Raw genomic sequence first — 20,614 nt, 5'->3', positions numbered from 1 at the left:
CACCACAGAGGAGGTGAACACACTTATGGTTCTGGACCAGTTCTATTTCAGGTGCTCTAAGGAGATTAAACACCTAGGCCATGTGTAGATGAATAAATGGGCGTGTGTGTATGACACTTTAAAGCAGGCTAAATGTTTTTGCACCACTTTAACGGTGTTGGTGTTTGCACGCCTCGGCAACATATTGCACGTTAATTCCAGCCGCTGTAGGAAATTGAGCGGCGTAATGCACCTTAAATTGAGCAGCGTAACACACCTTAAATAAACTCCTCAGGGGAGTTTTAGTTTGCTGCCTCTACAGCTATGGAGCGAAGCACCGGGCTCTGTGGCTCTGCAGGAAGCCCTGCAGGTAGCCTGACAGCTGCCTGGCAAAGTAAGCTCCACCAAAGAAAAGTGGTGAGCCTGATCTTTTTTTTCTCCCCGCTGGAGCCTCTGGTCTGCCTGCCTGAGCTGTGTGGGGGCTGGTGCTTCCCTCCATGGCTGTGGTGCCTCCCAGGACTGCCTGCACTGGGTGGCTGCAGGCAGGTGCCACTTGCGGGGGGGGCCACCGCTGCTGCAGGGGGAAGCACCAGCCCCCGCTCCCCTCCAACAGCTAGGGGACCGCTCTGCCCACCAGCAGCTCACCCTTCCCTCCCTTCCAGAGGCAGGTAAGTCAGCAGGGCGTGTGCATGACACAGAGGTTTAATCAGCCCTAAATTAAAGCGGTGTTTTTTAAAACCCGCCACTTCAATTTACGGCCCCACTTTCATCTATACGCACCTCTAGTCAAGGATAGGCACCCCAAAACAGCCAGGGCAGTTCCTGTAATTGCAGATCAGCTGTTGCTCAATCGAGAAGGACTGGACAGAAGGCCTCTCCACTTTGGGAAGGACCAGAAATGGGTCCAAATAGGGGGGAAGGTAGGGCCATCCCAAAACAGAAGAATGGGCCTCCCCCTGCAAAGCACAAGGCCACCCCAGATTTGGTCAATGCACCCAAATTGGAGTGGAGGGATTGCTTCAACTGTGGGGAGTCTGGTCACTTCAAGTCCAACTGCCCAAAGCTGAGCATTTCCAGTAGGCATGTCAATCGAGCAACAGCTATAGACACTCTGAGGGGTGCATCTGTATCTACAAGATTACAAACTTAGAGGAGGTGATGGCCTCCCACAGGGCAGAGGTAATAGTGTGTGGGAGTACCATCATTGGGGAAGTGGACATGGGGGCCAGTGTTGTCCTTTAACTTTGACAGATGGCTGAGGAGCAGGAAACAGATTTTACCCCAGATAGGAGGGACGAGCTGGTCTGAGATAAGGGACTCCTTTATCAGTTATTGGTACTTAAGAGCCATGCAGAGTCTTGGGATCCCTATCGCCACCTTGTGGTACCACATAAGGTCAGGCAGCAATTGCTTATTGTGGCTCATTATTTACCCTGTGCTGGTCACATGGGCATGGATGGGCTGGACTCGCTAACAGCTGCTGGCAAACATGTATTGGCCCAGACTAGCCAGGAAGTTATGGACTACTGCAGATCATGTGAGACATGCCAGTTGATGGGCAAGAGTGGGGTTAAGAGAAAAGCTCCCCTATAGTCCCTTCCTATCATTGATCAAGCCTTCCGAAGAGTGGGAATAGACATTGTGGGCCCTTTAAGGCATAAGTCTCAAAGAGGGAAGAAATATATCCTGACTCTTGTGGATTTGTGATGGTGGTACCCAGTTGCCCTAGCTCCCACAGAGGTCCCTGTGGGCATGGATGCCTTGACAAAAATCTTTTTCCAGCTGGGTTTCTCCTCTGAGATCCTGAGTGATGGGTGGGAACTTCCTGGTGGAGGTGATGGAGTGCCTGTGGGAGTACACCTCTGTTTGCACTGTCTCCCTGGCTGTCACTCAACCAAGGTAGCCCCACTCTCCTCTGCTGGGCTAATGGGAAAGGCAGTCCTACCCTTGACATGAGACCTCCATATCCTATCTGCCACCTTCCTGGGTGTCACAGCAGAGAGGTAAAAAAATTGCTATAGCTCCAGGGGCGTGAGTTCAGACCTGACTCTAAACAGCTGTTCAGGGCTGTCCTCAGTCAAACCAGCTGTAGGTGGGTACCTGCACTGAGGCTGGGGACACAAAGTTGGCTAGATGCGATGCTACTGACAGCACTTCCTGGTGTGCTGTTGGCTATATAAATGAGCTCTTTTTGGCCTCAAAGGCCCCTTGACCATAATGTAGCCCAGTGGAGGGTGGAATTAAAGGTGGACGTTAAGCAGATGAATACATTTCCTTTCTCTGGACTGGAACAGTTCTCCAAAAGTGCAGTGCTCAGCTGTGTTCAGGCCTCTCCACCTTCAGGGAGCAGGGCTGGGGTTAAACTACTGTTTTAGGACAGTGGAGTGGCAACCTGTATAGCAGGCATGCCACATATTACCTCTGTACCTCCCCAGCTACCACTCTGGTCTGTTTCCTGCTTCCTGCCCAATCTGCTGTTCTGTTTTCTGCTCCTTGTCCTACCTGTTAGGGCTGTATAAAATTTTGCTGACTGTTTTGTTTTGACGCTGTTTCAACTCATTTTGAGCTCAAAACAATGAAATCGAAACAAAACAAAAGGCTTTGAAACAGCCTTGAAATGAAACGAGGGCAGTCGAAATGTGTTGAAAGTTTTGAAATGTTTCAAGTTTCGAAGCTAGGCTTGCCTGCAGGGAAACAGAAAGTAAGGAGGGAGGGGGAAGGGTGGGGAAGGACAGCTCTGATATTGACTGTGTAGCTGGCCAGTGGCTGTGATCCTTTCCTGAGGTCCCTTCCAATCCCAGTGCTCTGAGGGAGGGGTGGAAAAACAGTGTAAAAAGCATTGTTTGAACTGTGCTTTCTCTGTGCCTTCACACTTACAGGTGACACAAGTTTTGCTCAGAACAGTTTGAGGTGAAGTTTTCCAGAAACCCTTCCATCTATCTCCTTGAAACTTGGCAGACTTTGTGGCCTCAGCAGGGGCTACCATCCCTGCAGTTTTCACCCCATTGTGGCTTAACACACATACAGTCACACATCACAAGTTCTGCTTGTCTGCAGCCTGAGGTGCAGTTTCCCAGAAACCCCCACACCTATCTCCTTGAAACTTGGCAGACTTTGTGGCCTCAGCAGGGGCCTCCATCCCTGCAGTTTTCACCCCTCCCCCATGTCTTAACATACACATGTGACACAAGTTTTGCTGTCAAGACTTTGAGGTACAGTTTCCCAGAAACCCCTGCACCTATATCCTTGACACTTGGCAGTCTTCATGGCCTTAGAAGGAGCTACCATCCCTGTGAGTTTCTCTGAATCCGGCACAAAATGACAACATTATTGGCAGTTTCATGCTTCCCCATTATAACCTATGGGCGAAACATTGAAACAGTTTTGACGAAATGAAATGGAACAGTGGTTTTAATTAAATGAAACTTGAAACGAAATGCTGTTCCATCAAAACGGAAGTTGAAATGAAACAGTGCTATTTGCACAGCCCTACTGTCTGTCACTGTGCTGCCTGTCCCCTCCCTGATCTACCACACGCCACACATAGAGATTACCTGTGCTCCTGCGTGCCACAGGTTGGCCAGCCCTGTCCAAGAAAATCTCTATAGAATATGCATCCTGCAACCCTCAGCTGACATAGTCTAAAGATGCTTATGGAAGATTTCCATTAGCCTAGGGGCATTCTGGTCCAGGTATACAGAGACTATTTTAAAACCAGGAAGCATGTGCCTTACAGTTCACTGCAGTGTCTCAGGAAAAGCACCCAAAACACCCTTTTTATTTTTTTGTTTTCAAATGCATTTTATCATTAGCCAGTAACTTTAGCAGGATGTTTCCTTAATAGCCGAGATCCCTGGCTGCCCCGAGAGGAGAAACTTGCCAGTCAAAATGTCTAACCTATCAGGGTTTGAATCGGGGAAGATTCTGCACAGGCTCATCGCAGTGCTTGTGCATCAGTACAACCAGTAAAAAGAGGAATGACACCAGTAATAATCAGGAAGTTTTCTAGGTTGCTCTTCTGAGGAAAGCATTGCACTGGGAAGAGGAAAACGTAAAGGGCAGGCACTGAGTCACCTTGCTTTTCTTCTGTAGTCTCAGATGTTATTGTTTGTGTTCTTGTGTCCAGTTAAGATAAAAAAAGCCCTGGCACCTTGAATCTGAGCTAACGTCTTTTTACCATCCATCAAATCAGATGTTTTAATCCGTCATGTCAAATCAAGACTGCACTCTTGAACAGGAGGTCCACTGTGGTTTTCTTTTGTAACTATAGATCTTGCAGCTTACAGAAGTGCTGGGCTTTTTACTCTAATGTAGCATTAGCTCATCACTTCCATTTGTAAATTGAGCTGTACAAAGAGAACTCTAGGGGAAATCCAGGGGAATATTTTAGGCTGGTGATGACACTGGGTAGAATAACTATTTTTATGCTGGATATACCATTTGCATAACACACGGGCTGGCAAATGCTGAGTAGCTGAGTGAAATGATACAGTTAGGAAAAAGAAAGTGGTTCCGCTTATAGTGGTAACTCTTTATCACAGTAGCTTCTGCAAGGTGCCAATAAAATAAACAAATGTGCAGAGAGTCATTTATATATTGCAGAGTCATGCTTCTGGGCAGAAAATGGTGAGTGGAAGGGCATTGGTTTGTTTCACCCTAGTCATAACTTTGTTCTGGTTTATCTATGATGGCTTTTAATGAAATGAAAAGCTTAAATTTCCCTTTATGAGAATGTGAAGCAGAACAAACCCCAAAAGTCATAGAGTCCAGCTGTTAATACTGACCCTCCAATGTTGTGTCATGATTGGCTAGGCATTTCTTTGATAGGGTATCACAATTAGTGACCAATCCTTAAAGATGCAGTCTGCTGAGATCTCACTCCTACAACACACGCGCATGCGCACGCGCACACACACACGCACACACACACACACAGGCCAATTAAAGTAACAGATTCTAATAATCCAATCATAACAGAAGGCCAAGTAGAGGTAGACCTTATAGACCGAATCAGAGATGCATAAGCTTTTGGGAGCCAGAGCTCACTTCATCAGATCCGACCTCTACCCTGCCTAACTTCAGACTAACATGTCTAACTACCTCTCTCTAAATAAAATTGCAAAAGCTGATGGAGACAGTGGAGGAAGGGAGTGGAAAGAGACTGGGGGAAGAGGAACAGTGAAGGTATAAAGGACAAAAAGAACAAGGTTGAAGTGCCCTCACCATCACCAGGAAATACACCACAGCTATTCCAGCCACACAATGGGTAGACTTTTCATCCATCCTGCTGTTGCACAAACCAAAGCCTGATTCAGGAAAGGTTGCCCATTCAGGAAGGTGGAGCACATGCTGAACTTCTAGCACATGCTAAAGTTTAATTGGAGTCAGTGGGATTTGAGCACGTGCTGAACTGTGTTCGTGAAGAACCTCAACTGCAAATTTGCATAGTCAAAATTTAGCATTTTGAGAGAAAGTGAAGTGAAAGTGGCTGTTGATTACAAATGGCAGCTCTCAGAGCAGGTGTGTTCCTAAGGGCAAGGAGTTTGAGAGGAGGAGCCCGGATAGTCAGGATGCCTTGAAGAGAGAAAGCGTGGGCTAGGAAAAAATAACTAATGATGCATGTATTGAAAAGAGCAGGGAAAGGTCTTGGAAATAATTAACTGTTTTCTCCTGTGCTCTTTGTATAAATTGCTTCTTACAGTGGAAGAATATGTTGTGCAGCCTGCAGCAGTACTGTGCTTTGTAAAAAAGGGGTTTAAGATTAAAAAAAAATATGTAGGCTCATGAAGTTGTTCACTAGCCACCATCAGTCACACGAGGGTACAAGTGAATAGGCACATATGTGGAGTTACTAAAGACATGAAGCTAAACACGAGGTATATTCCAGTGGGATGCAGTACAGCCAGCAGTGGTTTTATTCTTATAGGTGCTAGTTTAAAATCCACCAATATGCTAATTTTGCAGGCCCTCACATATGCAGCACCCTGCACTGTTATTTCTATGCTCTGAGTCAGTCCAGCTGAGGATCTGTCCTCAGTGCAATTTATAACTCCAGGCCTACACAAATACTCTATTTCTCTCTGGGTGGAATATTTCTAGTGGAGCCAATTTACATTTATGATTATTGCAAGATTTGCAAAATGGCCAAAAAAATGCATCACCACCTGCACAAAAATCTATGTACCCAAGCTGTGATACAGCCGGTCCGGATGTGGGAAGGCAGAGTCTGCTTTAATTTCTGACTAGTCCTGCAAACACTTATGGATGCATCTACATGAGAAGAATAGGTGTGTACTCCCCTTGTGGCAGCTAATGAGGCAACGAACATAAGTCAACAATCCTAGTGAAGACAACACTTGTAGTTTTAACACCTGTTAGCAGGTCTATGGAAGTCCTATGCCTTGTTTGCAAGATTCCAGCTATGCCCTTGTTTATACTAGGGGAAAATATATTTTTAATCCGTGTACCCTAGTCCATATTAAATAGCCATGTAAATATCCTAGTAAAGATAAAGTACATCTTATATGTTAGTTGTTTCACAGTAAAAATAAAACAAACGAACAAATAAACAAGCGAATTTGGCAATAAGGAGCCAGTCTAAGAGGCTCATTCTATAAAAATTTAAACACTTTAAACCTGTGCATAGACATAAATGAAACTACCTAAATGAGCAAAATTGCTCACATGCAAATATGTTTGCATGTTGGGCCCAACAGGGAAAAATTCAGGCTGGGATTGAGTGAGGGCATACAATCAACAAGCACAGCAGCTAGGATTAGATTGCCCTATCACACTTTAATTTTTCATGAAAATGTCTCAGCTGGAGCTTTTTAGCAATTGTCATTTGTTGTAACATTGGCACTGCTTAGGCCTTCAAACCAGGCAAATTGAGCTGGCCACATTAGAGAGGCATGATCAGCAAAATTTTATTTTAACACACTAACATGGTTTTGAATCATGTGATATGCCATTGTTCCATTCTGTATAACGCCTACTGCTTACTGTCAAATAATTCCCTTGTTCTAAAATCAATCCAGTGGCTCTGAGATGTGGTTATGGATGTAAATTCCTGCTTGTTTATGAAAACATTTTGGACAAAGCTTTCATTGTCCAGGATTTATGAAAGAGTTTTAAAACCTATGAAATGTTGGCATTATGGCTGTTTGGAGCATGAAAATGACATGCACATGAATCATAGTTTCTTGGCTCAATTATTTGAGTAGAGCGAACGAAAGCTTTGCTTAAAATGGAATTCATCGGCGTGGTTCTTATTTTTATGGGTTTGTTTTTAGTATCTTGTGAAATATGAAAAATTCAGGCCAAATTCAGGCCCAGGTTTCAGTGGTAGCAAGAGGCATATTTGTCTGAGATGGCTGCATAAGGAGGTTGAACAGAGGCCTGGCTAGTCTAGAGAGCAACTGGCCTGTGCATAGGCTGGAAAGTTGGGGACAGCCTCCTATTCCTTCAGTGGCATGACAAACAGAGCTCCTTGAAGGGTAAATAGCTGGAACAAATGGCTACACCTTAATACCACCCCAATCACTTCTGTATAAATCCTGAGGATAGGGGCTTGGGTTCCTAATTTCTCAGGAAGAAATGGTCCTGCCATAAAGGGAGATGGCCATTTAGAAATGGTGCACAGGAATACCTTCTTCGGTACTACTCAGAACTTAGAGAGTAGGGTCCTTTACAGTTGTGGATAGATTTGCTTCTTAAACTGAACATGACTGCATTTCTGTACATCTTTTGGAGAACCTCTAGGCACATTTAGAGTGGGCAGCATCAGATTTATAATATCCCTAAAAAAGAAGAGTAACTAATACCTAATTGCAAGGGCTGTGCAAACCTTCGGATCATGATTTGGATTCAGAGATGATTCAGATGATTTGGAAGCCGAATCTATGAATCCGAATTGAATTGCTGGAAGTTTTAGGCTTTCCGAATCTGTTTGCAGCTTCTGAATCTATTCAGAAAAGATTTGGAAAAGATTAGGAGATTTGGCCATAGGGTATAATGGGGAATTAATGAAATATCTATAACTTTGTTGTCTGTTGGCTGATTCAGATGAAACTTTCAGGGGTGGTAGCCTCTGCTACCTTTCAGGGATGGTAGCCTTGAGCATGATGTGTGCCAAGTTTCAGGGTGATAGGTGTAGGAGTTTGGGGGAAACTGCACCTCACACTGCAGATCAGCAAAATTTGTGACATGAATGACACTGTGTGTGTTAAGGCGCAGCAAGGTGAAAGCTGCAGGCCTTCTAGCCCCTGCAGAGGCCACAAAGTCTGTCAGGTATCAAGGAGATAGGTGCAGGGGCTTCTGGGTTGTGGGGCTCTGCACCTCTAGCTGCTGACAGGCAAAACTCATGTCATAGGTGCTTGTGGGACTGTGTCTGTCTTGGGGCATGGTGGGGGGGAACTACTGCAGGCCTGGCTGCTAAGCTACTGTGTTACCAATCAATCATGATTCACTCAGGGACCAGCTCAGTAGTCAATACACAGTAGCTAGCTACTAGATAACGAGTTAATGCACAAGGATTAACACCTACAAACCCACAGACTAAGGAGAGGAAAGTACCAATACAGACAGTCAACTGCCCCGAGACAGAGACAGTCAGTTCCACAAGCACCCATATTACGAGTTTTGCCTGTCAGCAGCTAGGGGTGCAGGGCCCCAGAGCCCCTATCTCTTTAACAGCTGGCAGGCTTCGTGGCCGCAGCAGGGCCTAGCAGCCAGGCCTGCAGTAGTTCTCCCCACCCCCCGCCATGCCCCAAATCAGACACAGTTGCACAAGCACCCATGTCACGAGTTTTGCCTGTCAGCAGCTAGAGGTGCAGGGCCCCAGAACCCAGAAACCCCTGACCCCATCTCCTTGACAGCTGGCAGGCTTTGTGGCCACAGCAGGGGCTAGCAGGCCTGCAGCTGTCACCCTGCTGCGCCTTAACACGCACGTTGTCACCCATGTCACGAGTGTTGCTTGTCCGCAGCTTGAGGTGCACTTTCCCCCAAGCCCCTGCACCTGACTCCTTGAAACTTGGCAGCCTTTGTGGCCTCACCAGGGGCTAGCATGCCTCCAGTTTTGACCCCACTGTGGCTTAACAGTTAACACATACATGTGACATGAGTTTTACTTTCAAGAATTTGGGGTGCAGTTCCCCCCAAACCCCTACACCTATCTCCTTGAAACATGGCAGGCTTTGTGGCCTCAGCAGGGGCTACCACCCCTGCAGTTATCACCCCATTGTAGCTTAACATACACGTGACAGAAGTTTTGCTTTCAGAAATTTGGGGTGCAGTTTCTCAGAACCCCCTGGACCTATCACCTTGAAACTTGGCATGTGTCATGCCCTCAGCAGAAGCTACCATCTCTGCAAGTTTCATCTGAATCAGCCAAAAGATGACACAGTTATAGATATTTTATTGATTCCTCATTATACTCTATGGCCGAATCGCCAAATCAGCTCCGAATCTTTTCCAAAGCGATTTGGCCGAATCGAATCGGAAAAACGATTCTGATCTCCAAATCAAATCTCTGGCATCCAAATCAGCCTAACCCAAATCGAATAGTTCCCTATTCTCACAGGCCTACTAATTTCCAGTACACTGTTGGGAATTTTTTCACTTACAGTGAAAAACAACTGTTATTTTATTCTCAGCAGTTCAATTTATCTATGCTTGCCCTGAAGAACCTGAGAATCCCACCACACACATAGACAGGAATAGCATCAGGAACAGCAGGCTCAGCTGAGGTTTTCAAAGGGGCACATGAAGAATAGGCTGCCATCTTTAACTAAAAGTTCGTAAGAACTGGATGCTTAATTCCCTTAGATCTTAGTAGCCAAGTCAGATGGCTTGTGTTTGAACTGTGGGAGCTGGATACAGACCATACTTATTGGGTTCCTGAGTTTAATGTATTTTGTTGAAAATGTTTCTTGTAGTTTAACTGAATTTTAACCAGAACTCCTCTGGTAACTGGTGTCAATTCAGGAGAAAAAGTGCAGGCTTCCTGAAGAGCTAAATCAGTCATCTGCAGTATATTGAGCCGTTCTGGTTTTGAAAATAGAAGGCCTGAGTCACTCATGCTTTGCTCCTGTTTCAAGCAGGGGAAACTTCATTCAAGTCAGTAACACGGATGCAAACCAGGAGCCCAGAGATGAATCAGCCCCTAGAACCTTTACTGATAATTCTTTCCTTTCTGCCTTCCAGTAGCTACATTATTCCCAGAAACTTCCACTCAGTGCTATAATTAACCTAGCAGGACTAGGACTTCAAGTCCTGCATTTCACGTCTTGGGGAGTAAGCAACTTAACGGATCCGAATGATTGTGTCTTAAGTCATTCTGCTGAGCTGCAGTGTCTGTATGTGGGTATTTTCCCCCCAGTGAATACCCTAAAGCTGTGCCTGTTTTGGTTTTTGCAGATGAATAAAAAGTCTCCTGGCTTCTGCAGTATCACTCCACTCAGCTGAGCAGCGATCTGGGAATTCCTTGGCAGAGTCAAATACAATTCAAACACTGTGGCTTTAATTGAATTATTATTCCAAAGATAAAGCAATCAGCATAATATTAGCTGGGCAAACTATTTTTCATAATTAATATAGTTTCATAGTTAATAGGGTCAGAAGGGACCTGAACAGACCATTGAGTCCGACCCCCTGCCATGGCAGGAAAGAGTACTGGGGTCAAATGACCCCAGCAAGGTGTTCATCTACCTCCTCTTAAAGACCCCCAGGGTAGGAGCCAGCACCACTTCTCTTGGAAGTTGGTTGCAGATCCTAGCCGCCCTGACCATGAAGTAGCACCTCCTGATACCTAGGCTAAATCTACCCTCTGCCAGCTTGTGACCACTGTTCCTGGTCACTCCTGGCAGTGTTCGGGGGAACAGTGACTCCCCCAGTGCCTGCTGGTCCCCCCTGACTAGTTTGTAACAGGCCACAAGATCCCCCCTCGGCCTTCTCTTGTGGAGGCTGAACAGGTTCAGGTCCTGTAGCCTCTCCTCATTGGGCCTGCCCTGCTGCCCCCTGATCATGCGAGTGGCCTCCTCTGGACCCTCTCCATGCTGTCGACATCCCTCCTGAAGTGCGGCACCCAGAACTGGACGCAGTACTCCAACTGCGGCCTGACCAATGTCACATAGAGGGGGACGATCACCTCCCTGGACCTGCTCGAGATGCATCTGTGGATGCATGACAAGGTGCAGTTGGCCTTCCTGACTGCATTCCCACACGGGGGATGATATGATGATAAATAACTTACATTTATTACTTTAACTTCTTTTAAATTTTGAGTACACTGCAGATTTTTTTTCGTAGTAGCAGTTTAGGTGAAAAGGGGCTTGTAATGCTCAAAAAACTACAGCAGCGCCTCTGAGCTTTACTACCAAAGCAGCAGTTTAATCTTTTAGCAGTAGGGAAAATATGAACATACAAAGGCAGATGTGACTTGATGAGCTGAGCAGTTTTCCTACCTTGGTAACCCACATCTCCCAGGCGTGGTACTAAGCCTTATAGATCAGAAATCTACATTAGTTCCTTGTGCTGAAAGAACCTACATTAAATAGTTAACGTTCATATTTAAATGCATCATTACGCTTCAGGGTTAACACCTTGCTAACCAGGGCTGTGAATACATCTCAAGAATTATTACTGTATTTTCTTTCATAAAGCACATGCATTTCCCCCCACCCACACACGCACCCAACCAGTCAGGGGAGACTGCCTTGTGCATTATTATTTGGTGGCAGGGGAGCAGTGGCAGCATTAATTGCTGTGGCTCTCAGAGTGGCACAAGGAGCCATAGCAATTATTATAGCTCCTCTACCAATGCCCCGCTGCCAAATCTTTGGATCCTTGGGGAACCCCGTTGCTGAATAATATCGCCCCATGTGCTGGATCAGGCTGGCACGTGTGTTCAAATCTACAGCTGAACCTGGCATGCAACCTCAGACCTAGCATGCTGAATTGGTCCCCCTGCACAACCTCAAACCCAGTGCCCAACCTTAAACCTGGTGGGCTGAACCGGGCTGGCAGGCGGGTTGATCTATGAGCCCCATCCGGTGGATAGGGCTGGCAGCAGGCTAGTTTCTCTACCTGCTGCTATTCAGTTACTTAGAAGAACATTTTTCCGTGCAGTGCCTTTCAAAAACACGGTGCACGTCATACTCAGGGGTATTCTCTGTATGCGAAAACACAGCATTTCAGGCTATACAATTACAGGTGTAGAAAAACAGGACCACGTCGACAGAGCATCCCTTGGGTAGGGCGAATCAGGGTGACCGCCCTGGGCCCTGCACTTAGGGGGGCTCCGTGGAGCCAGGCGAAGCGGCCGTGGGGCCTGCCTGGAGCTGGTGCCTCAGCCCTGCGCCATGGAAGAAGCATCCAGCTGCTCACCGCCCCCCACCGCATGCCCCTGGCTTCGTGTCGGGGGCACATGGCATCTGCTTGGCCCTGGGTGCCAAATTTCATTGCTACGGCACTGCCATACCCTGCCTTGGCGGGGGTCCCATGGTCCCACACAGTGTTAAAGGGGCCCTGCACAGGCTCATTTGCCCCGCACCCCCTTGGGTCGGCTCTGCGCATAGACCACAGGATCAGTCAACTGATTAACTTGGACCAAAGCACTGAGATCCTGATGCTCAGTCCCTGTCTTATCATCAGGCTCAACCCTTCCTGTAATTCAGACTGTTTGCGCCAGTTCCTAATATACTTTTTCCGGATCAGGTTTTCTTGCTTTCATTTTTACCACAATATCTGTATCTGTGGACACCTGAATATTTTTTGCATCTTAAGGGAGACCAGCATGGTGCTATTTGAGAAACCTTGACATAAAGGTTGGATTTAAACGACTGGAAATCAGACTCTGAACACTTTCCATAACTGTATTGCTCTGTAAATCTGGCTCTTAGTAAAACTCACTGTCCTGACACTCTGTTAGCTGCGCAGGTGTTGATGGCTTTTGTGTTGTTTCCAGCTTCCGGCAGACAGCTGAGACCAGCAGAGTCTGATGCGGATGCTGATGCTGACGCTGATGCTGATGCAGAAGAAGATGATTCTGTGAGTTATGTTACCATTAGGTCCTGAAAGCATAAGTAATTGTTTAATTTATTGATTTTTTTTTTTTTTAACAAAGATGCTGCTATTAGTATTTCTGTTTTGGGAGATGTTCTGAGGTCCAGATCTACCTTCTGATCTTCAGAAATACAGAATCCTAAAGGACAGAACTTGGTATACTGTAATTTGGCAGTAAAAGTGCAAGTCTGAGGTCTAGTGTCTTCTTTATGATTTTTTATTTAAAGCACATTTATACGGCTTTTCTCCATACTTGAGGTCATTAGAGGGACAAAAATTAGCACTTAAAAAAGGTGTAAAGCAAGTCATCATATCCTCTTGTAATTACTAATACCTCCCTATTTTGATTGAATTTCTAAAGCATTAAATCAAAAGTTTCCTGTATTCCAAAATTAAAGAAGTTGTAAAAGTATTACCTCTGTCGTTGATGCTCTCCTTTGTTGCTTTCATCCCATTTGTTTGCTTACAGAGGAAAGAACGAATGGCCATTCTGTATCTGATGATACCTGCCAAGAAATTTGGATAACTTTACTTAACAATGAAGAGCCCTTGTCCCTCATCCCTTCCATTTCTTTCTTGCAGGTCAATGAAGTGACAATAGAAGACATACGACCAAGGCCACAAGGATCCTCTCCAGTTTATGAATATTCCATAGAAGAAGAATATTTTAACAAAAAGGCAAGACATGCGCCCCAGGGCTACCTGTTACCCTTGGATCATTGTTGGTGGAAGTTTTATCGGTTTAGAGTCACTAGCAAAAACCCCGCTCTCTTAGACTGGGATTTGAACTTACTGTATCCTCTTAGACTGGGATTTGAACTTAACAACTAGTGTGTCTCATTTTATTGATGAACAAGAGAGCTTTAGGTTAGTTCTGAAATTTCATTGTGAAGAAAGAGGTATGATAAGCAACATACAACTTTACAGTAAGAAACATGCTTATTTTGCTATTTGGCTGTATCCATTAAGCAATAAAAGTTTGTTTCCCCCCATTTTGTTCCTCATTGGAGATAGGATAGAGAAGTTCATGACAGTCATAATTTTCTGGAAGATATAAACTTAAAAAAAAAGCCTGTCAAGTTTGAGTTTACATATTATAAAGGTTGTAACAAGCTGTGGGTTCTTGCAGGTTGGAACACAGGTTGTAAGGGGCCTGATTTGAAGGGTGACACCGGGAAGCTCAATGTGCTTGGAGAATTTCAAATGGCTCTAAGTCAGGGGCGGGCAATTATTTTGGGTGGAGGGCTGCTTACTGAGTTTCAGCAAGCTATCAAGGGCCGTGTGACATTTTCTAAATTTTTTATGGGCCCTGTGGGCCGGAGAGAATGGCCTGGCGGGCCCCATCCAGCCCGCGGGCCGCACTTCAAGCAGCAGCACTGAGCACTTGGCTATAATAAAGAGACAGGTTTTTGCAGCCCAGCTGGAGTCCTTTTAGTATTGCACAGAGCTCTGTACATGAAAAGCACATTAAAATTATCCTGACCTTCTGATTAACAAAGAAATAAACACATAACTAATTAAATGTAGGTTTGAATAAGTAGTCAGCAGAATAAGGCTCCTTGTAAAGTAAGATATATGTTAATCATAGATATGAAAGCATGATGTCACCACAATGTGATAGACCTAAAGAAAGGCTTCCACATCATGAAACAGACATTCCCTCTGATTGAGGATCTAGCTCTAAATTTTCTTCATGGTGCTTGGATGTCCTGGGTACTTAGTTCCTATTAATGTTAATGAAAGTATCTGACTAAATCCATACACCCCATGCTGACATGAACTCTCTTGACTGTAATGGAAATATTCTCTACTGGGACTTAAGAGTCTCTGCTTTCAGTGTGAATCATGACTTGTAGTCACCCACAAAAAAAAAAAATCAGCCAAGGACCTTGTTTTATGCAAGATAGCAGCCATATAAACTCCCTGTGCCTTTTATAACACCCTTGTATCTGAGTGCTCAGTAATTACAATTTCTTTTTCAGCTTCAAGAAGATCTAGAGAACAAAAAATATTCTAAAGACAAAGAAAAACTGGCTCATCCAGAGGTAAATTTGAAAGCAACTGATATTTTCTTTGCAGGCACCCCTTCTGCACAAAAGCCAGTTTGGTTACAATGTGCAAACTGAGGCTGGGCAGAAGAGATTCTGACGGGTTGCACTAGCTGCCTTTTAAATAATCACTTCATGGCGGGTCCCTTCGTATGAGCTACTGTGCTCCTCAGCTTCCTTTGATCCATATAAGTTGCGCTCAGCTGTTTCCTGGCATCAGCTTCTCTGGCATCAGTTTTGAACATGCACTCTGTCATGTACTCTGCTTCTTCATGGAAATAGGATCGTGCGGCCCAGCTGATGTAGGCCCGCCGGGGTCAGTGCTGACCTGCCCAGATTCCTTGGTAGCTTAAGCTCACCCTTCTCTGGAGCTGCTCTGGGTGTGCAGGGACATATGATGGCTGAAGCAAACAGATACACAAATGCTGTAAGGGTTCAAGACCTCAGTCACTCTTTACTTTAGTTCAGGGCCATCCACCAGCTGGCCTGTACATCATATCCATCCCCCAAGGCTTGGACTCCCTGGTCCAGGTGCTGTTCTCTCTATGGCTCCAGCTGCCACTGCTGTAGTCTGCTCCTTCCTCCTCTGGCTTCCTCTGTCTGCACTTGCTTCTTGGAGCTAAAATAGGCAATAATTTAAGCTAGAGGGCTGCTTAATGACTTTTGGTGAGCTATCAAAGGCCACAAGGTTAGCTCCACCCCTAGACAGATGACCTGCCCCCTGGTCTGTGTGAAGCAGCTAGTATTTGCTTCGGATTTGGATTCGGGGGACAGTGATTCAATTTGGTGATTCATATCACTCTCTTGAATCGATTCAGCTGAATCTGATTCAGAGACTCGGCTGCTGCTGAATTGGCTGAATCTCCAAATCAGCCCCATCCCCTGCCCACTCTCCTAGCCCCCATCAATGGCTGCCCAGCCCCAGCTTCGAGCTCCTAAAAAAAGTGCAAGGTGTTGCACATGGGGAGGAAGAACCGGCACCACACTTACAGGTTGGGGAACTCTCCTCTTGCCAGCACGGAGGCGGAAAAGGATCTTGGAGTCGTCATTGACTCCACGATGAACATGGGCCGGCAGTGTGGGGAGGCAGTCAAGAAGGCCAATCGTACCCTATCATGCATCCACAGATGCATCTCGAGCAGGTCCAGGGAGGTGATCCTCCCCCTCTATGCGGCACTGGTCAGGCCGCAGCTGGAGTACTGCGTCCAGTTCTGGGCGCCACACTTCAAGAGGGACGTGGACAATATGGAAAGAGTTCAGAGGAGGGCCACTCGTATGATCAGGGGTCAGCAGGGCAGGCCTTATGAGGATAGGCTACGGGACCTGAACCTGTTTAGCCTCCACAAGAGAAGGCTAAGGGGGGACCTTGTGGCCTGCTACAAACTGGTCAGGGGGGATCAGCAGGTATTGGGGGAGTCCCTGTTCCCCCGTGCACTGCCAGGAGTGACCAGGAATAACGGTCACAAACTGGCGGAGGGTAAGTTTAGATTAGATATTAGGAGGCGCTACTTCACAGTCAGGGTGGCTAGGGCCTGGAACCAGCTTCCAGGGGAAGTGGTGCAGGCTCCTAGCCTGGGGATTTTTAAAAGGAAGTTAGATGAGCACCTTGCCGGGGTCATCTGACCCCGGTGCTCTTTCCTGCTAAGGCAGGGGGTCGGACTAGATGATCTACCTAGGTCCCTTCCGACTCTAGCTACTATGAAACTATGAAATGGCTGCCCAGCCCCAGCTTCGAGCTCCTAAAAAAAAAAAGCCCCCACTGACTGGCTGCAGCTAGGTGGGGTGCAATCCCCACTGCCCCCCACTGTTCCACACCATGTGAGGGGCTCTGCCATGAGCCCCCAACCCGCACCTGCTCTTTCAGCCCCCACCATGGCTGCCGCAGCTGCCCCAGATCGTGGCTCTTTAAAAAAAAAAAAAGCCTTGAATCACCAGTTCTTGCCAAGTGGGGACACAATCCTCACTGCCCCCCGCTGTGTGGGGAGCTCTGCCATGAGCTCCCAGAAGCCCTAATGGTCACTGCAGTGGCTGGTGAATGTGGGGTTTTTTGTTGTTTTTTTTTAAAGAGCCAGGAGCAGGAGTGGGTGGGGCAGCCATGAGGGACACTGGGAGAATGGGCAGGAGACGGGAGGCTCATGGCAGAGCCCCCCACACAGCATGGGGCAATAAGGGGCAGTGGGGAGTGCCCCCACCCCACCTGGTTGGACCCAGTGAGTAGGGGCTTTTTTTAAAGAGCTGGGAGCTGGAGCCAGGTGGGGCAGCCATGGGGGGTGGGGCTGGGAGAGTGGGTGGGGGTTGGTGGGCACTCATTGCGGCTGGGAGAGCAGGCAGGGGATAGGGCCTGGCAGGGGTCCTCCCATGGTCCCCTCCCCTCTCCTCCAGCCCCTCCTCCCCTTCCCCCTACCTACCAGCACGGAGTTGGGTCCAGCTCCTTGCAGCAGTGAGCAGGGACTGCCCAAATCTTTGAAGCTCTCCAAATCTTTTCCAAATCAATTCAGAGATCTCTGAATCAATTCAGACCTTTTAATTGATCTCCTGTTTCAATTTGGATTTGGAGATTCGGCCGCCGAATTGGGCTGAATCTCCTCCAAATCGAATCAGCATCCAAAGTGTTGCACAGCCCTACTGGCTGCTACCTTGGGACCAGAAGTCCTGCCCCTAATCCCTGACCTCTGCCATTGGAAGTCCTTCCCCTTGTCCTGGAAGTACCCCTTTTGGGTGGGGGGGAGAGGGGGTTTCCATCTTGAAACTGGAAAAAAGCAAATCATATCCAAAAAAAAAAAATCAAACGTCTACTATAAATGTTATTTAAAAAAAGATTTTTGTCCTGAGTTACGTATTCACATAGTGTATTTAGAGGTGATTGCATAATAGCTCAAAATACAGTCTTATTCTTGTTTATTGTATGTGTAGGGAGTGTGTGGGGGGGGTGTGGGTGCAGGTATGATGGGTGAGGGGCTGGGTGTGGAGGGGTGTAGGTGAGGATATGTGGCTGGGGTGGGGGGGTGGGAGGGTATGGGTGTATGTGTGGGTATGGTGGGGGATGGAGGGGTGTGGGTGTGTGTGTGTGGGGGGGTGGCTCTCGGAGTCCCTGGAGTGTGCAAGTCCCTAGAGCCCATCCCCATAGCACACATCTCCCCACACTCCCACCCCTGTACTCAGCTACAGGTGGCAACAGCCTGTGGGGCCAGCCCCATCTGGCCCAAAAGTACTCCTGCCTGAGTTCCCAGCTACACATGGTGGCAGGGTGTGGGGCCAGTTTCACCCAGCTCCATAGTGCACAGCTCCTGCCCAAGTCCTCAGCTGCAGGTGGCGGCTGTGTGTGGGGTGAGCTCCACCCAGCCCTGTAACACGCAGCTCCCACCCAAATCCCTGGCTGCATGTCAGCAACATGTGGGGCCAGCCCCACCCAGCCCAATAGCATTCCCACCCCAGTCCCCAGCCACATGTGGTAGCAGCATGCAGGGCCAGCACCACCCAGCCTGATAGCGCACAGCTCCTGCAGCATGAGGGGGCAGCTCAGCCTAGCCCCATAGCACATGGCTCCCCACACTCCCAGCCCTCTTTCTTCCAATGAGAGTCCCTGACCCAGTGGAGCTGTACCTGAATTGCCGCTCTGGCAGGCAGGGAGTGTGGGAAAAGCCACAGGGACACCAGGCACAAGCTTGGCCAGGCAGAGGCTTCTTGTCTCCAGTTCCATGCCCCCCGCCCCGGCGACTCAGTGCTGGGGCAAGTCAGGCCGGATGGGGGTGGTGGTTGCTTAGCACTTCCTGCAGGGACACACTGGTTTGCAGAGGGGTCCTGCGGGCCAGATGGAATTGCCTGGCAGGTTGGATTTGACCCATGCACCATATTTTGACCACCCCTGGGCTAAGAGAATCTACATCAAGGCAGCTCTTGGGGATCTGGTGACCCCTCGTGGTGCAGCATGGCAGCACCAGTAAGGTACAGTGTAGTTATGCCCACTGTGCAACGTGGCATGGAGATAAGGAAAACATGGAGGGCTTGCACAAGGTACAGCAAGGGCAAAACGTTGACCTGGCCCCAGTCTAGTATAGCATTTAATCACATGACTTTTAATACTTACATGGTCCCATTAGAGTTAAGGTGCTTAACACCTTGTAGGATTGAGCCCACATATGATTCCATATTCAAAACAAGCTTTCTTGTGTGAGCTATGGTCAGTATATTAGGAAATGCTCTCTTTCCCAGAGACCAAATGCTTTAAAGCAGGGATATCAAATATCCAGCCTCTATAATTCTGGGGTATGGAGCTCCTGATGCTCATCCCACTGCTAGCATGTCCAGATGTGGTCTGTAAGGAGCTTGAAGGGGGCTGAGTTTGACACCCCTGATGTAATAGCCTCAATGGTCTATACAGATTAAAACTGATTTTAACATACCTTTCTTGCTTCTAGAAGACCATGGAAGTGACCCTGACAACAGAAGTGGAGTCTGGGGCTAGCGGTTTCAGTGTGACTGGAGGGGGAAATGAAGGAATATTTATAAAACAAGTACTCAAGGAATCCCCTGCTTCAAAATTATTCAGTATGAGAGAAGGTACAGTCTGATCTTCCAATCTGTTTTATTTTTTAATTTTAATTAAATTATTGAGGAATTTGACATTATATTAAATCCCAAAGTATGTGTACCTATAAATATACACACAGTATAGCCTATTATCAAATAGCAGCAAAAAAAAATCCCAGTTCAGCAAACCTTATGCATTTAACTTTACATTATTGGCTGCATTTAACTTTACGTTAGCCCTACATTATCTATACACGTAACTTTACTCTCCCATGACGAGTTTTGCAGGATGGGTACCTTAAATGGTGATGAAATGTAGAGTCTCTTTAAATTCTGACATACTAATTTCCACTGGAACTATAATATTTCTTTCCAAAAGAAATATAATAATCAGGGATATGAATTCTTTAAACTGCAAAGGTAAAAATAGCTTCCTATTATAATTGGGAAGAATCTGCTCCAGTTTATGGTGAAGTTTTAAACATTGTTAAGTGGATGAATATGCACTGATACAAGAAAAATATGATTTAAGCAGGAACCATACCCCTGTGCATAAATATTTCAATAAATGAATACATGTTTTGCCTGATCATCAATTGGTTAATTATTGTGTATATGATTGTTAAGTATAATTAACTTTTTAAAATCATGCAATAGAGCAAGCTCATATTTTAAAATAAAATGTATGGTGACAATTTCAGGTGATCAGCTTCTCAGTGCCACAATATTTTTTGATAATATCAAATATGAAGATGCACTCAAGATTCTTCAATATTCTGAGCCATATAAAGTCCAATTCAGCCTCAAAAGAAAGCTTGTTGAGAAAGAAGAGTTAGAACAAATTCATTCAACAACACAGTACAAGAAAGAAAAACTAATTCAGGTAAAGTTATCTGATCATGCAGCAAAGAACAGAGTAATATGTTAATAATTCACAACATAGCGGTATGTGTTTAGAAAAAATATATATTATCATTTATTATTCTAGGAGTCTG

At 46.4% G+C, this 20,614-nt stretch overlaps 1 protein-coding gene across 1 annotated transcript in view; it reads left to right on the top strand.

The window, feature by feature from the left end:
• Positions 1–20,614, top strand: part of AHNAK2 (AHNAK nucleoprotein 2) — a 99,598-nt gene that overhangs the window by 61,318 nt on the left and 17,666 nt on the right. The window contains 5 exon segments of the mRNA XM_090034156.1: positions 12,944–13,026; positions 13,624–13,719; positions 15,024–15,086; positions 19,508–19,649; positions 20,321–20,502. Coding sequence (XP_089890282.1) covers positions 19,514–19,649; positions 20,321–20,502 — 318 coding nt within the window. The 5' untranslated portion in view covers positions 12,944–13,026; positions 13,624–13,719; positions 15,024–15,086; positions 19,508–19,513.

Source organism: Crocodylus siamensis, chromosome 2 (genome assembly GCF_052110815.1).
Source record: "Crocodylus siamensis isolate JL-2025a chromosome 2, ASM5211081v1, whole genome shotgun sequence".
Classification (NCBI taxonomy): domain Eukaryota; kingdom Metazoa; phylum Chordata; order Crocodylia; family Crocodylidae; genus Crocodylus; species Crocodylus siamensis.
Note: the sequence above shows the minus strand (reverse complement) of the source record. Positions and strands in the feature narration are given on the sequence as shown.